We start from the raw sequence: 1,182 nt of genomic DNA on the forward strand, positions 1-1,182 counted from the left end.
CCCCTCTGGGGCGTGCATTGACCGTAAATACCCCTCTGGGGCGTGCATTGACCTTAAATACCCGTCTGGGGCGTGCATTGACCTTAAATACCCCTCTGGGGCGTGCATTGGCCTTAAATACACCTCTGGGGCGTGCATTGACCTTAAATACCCCTCTGGGGCGTGCATTGGCCTTAAATGCCCCTCTGGGGCGTGCATTGGCCTTAAATACCCCTCTGGGGCGTACATTGGCCTTAAATACCCCTCTGGTGCGTGCATTGGCCTTAAATACCCCTCTGGGGCGTGCATTGGCCTTAAATACCCCTCTAGGGAGTGCATTGACCGTAAATACCCCTCTGGGGTGTGCATTGGCCTTAAATACTCCTCTAGGGCGTGCATTGGTCTTAAATACCCCTCTGGGGCGTGCATTGGCCTTAAATACCCCTCTAGGGAGTGCATTGACCGTAAATACCCGTCTGGGGCGTGCATTGGCCTTAAATACCCCTCTAGGGAGTGCATTGGCCTTAAATACCCCTCTAGGGACTGCATTGGTCTTAAATACCCCTCTGGGGCGTGCATTGGCCTTAAATACCCCTCTGGGGAGTGCATTGACCCAAAAAACCCTTCAGAGTGTGCATTGATCCTGTATACCCCTCCCTGAGGGTGCATTTATCCTAAATACCCCATCCAGGGGCTGCATTGTTCCAATATGTCCCCTGAGAGACTGCATTGACCCTGAATATTACACCAGGGTCTGCATTGACTTTAATTACCCCTCGAGAGGGTGCATTTATCCTAATTACCCCTCCAGAGGGTGCATTTACCTAATTACCCCTCCAGAGGGTGAATTTATCCTAATTACCCCTCCAGAGGGTGCATTTACCCTAATTACCCCTCCAGAGGGTGCATTTACCTAATTACCCCTTTAGAGGGTGCATTTACCTAATTACCCCTCCAGAGGGTGCATTTACCCTAATTACGCCTCCAGAGGGTGAATTTATCCTAATTACCCCTCCAGAGGGTGCATTTACCCTAATTACCCCTCCAGAGGGTGCATTTACCCTAATTACCCCTCCAGAGGGTACATTTACCCTAATTACCCCTCCAGAGGCTGCATTTATCCAGAGTACCCCACTGGACGGTTATTTAAACTAAAAAACCCTTTATGCAGGTGCCATTGCAGCTTCAGGGGGGTATTTATCC

General features: G+C 50.4%; 1 protein-coding gene across 1 annotated transcript in view; it reads right to left on the reverse strand.

Annotated features, from left to right (window-relative positions):
- LOC122545636 (LWamide neuropeptides-like) overlaps window positions 1-575 on the reverse strand; it is a gene marked incomplete at its 5' end in the record, with an annotated part of 2,147 nt that extends 1,572 nt beyond the window's left edge. The window contains one exon of the mRNA XM_043684588.1: window positions 143-575. Coding sequence (XP_043540523.1) covers window positions 143-575 — 433 coding nt within the window. The remainder of the gene's footprint in view (window positions 1-142) is intronic.
- Between the last annotated feature and the right edge of the window lie 607 nt (window positions 576-1,182).

This window comes from Chiloscyllium plagiosum, unplaced genomic scaffold, assembly GCF_004010195.1.
Source record: "Chiloscyllium plagiosum isolate BGI_BamShark_2017 unplaced genomic scaffold, ASM401019v2 scaf_47797, whole genome shotgun sequence".
NCBI lineage: Eukaryota > Metazoa > Chordata > Chondrichthyes > Orectolobiformes > Hemiscylliidae > Chiloscyllium > Chiloscyllium plagiosum.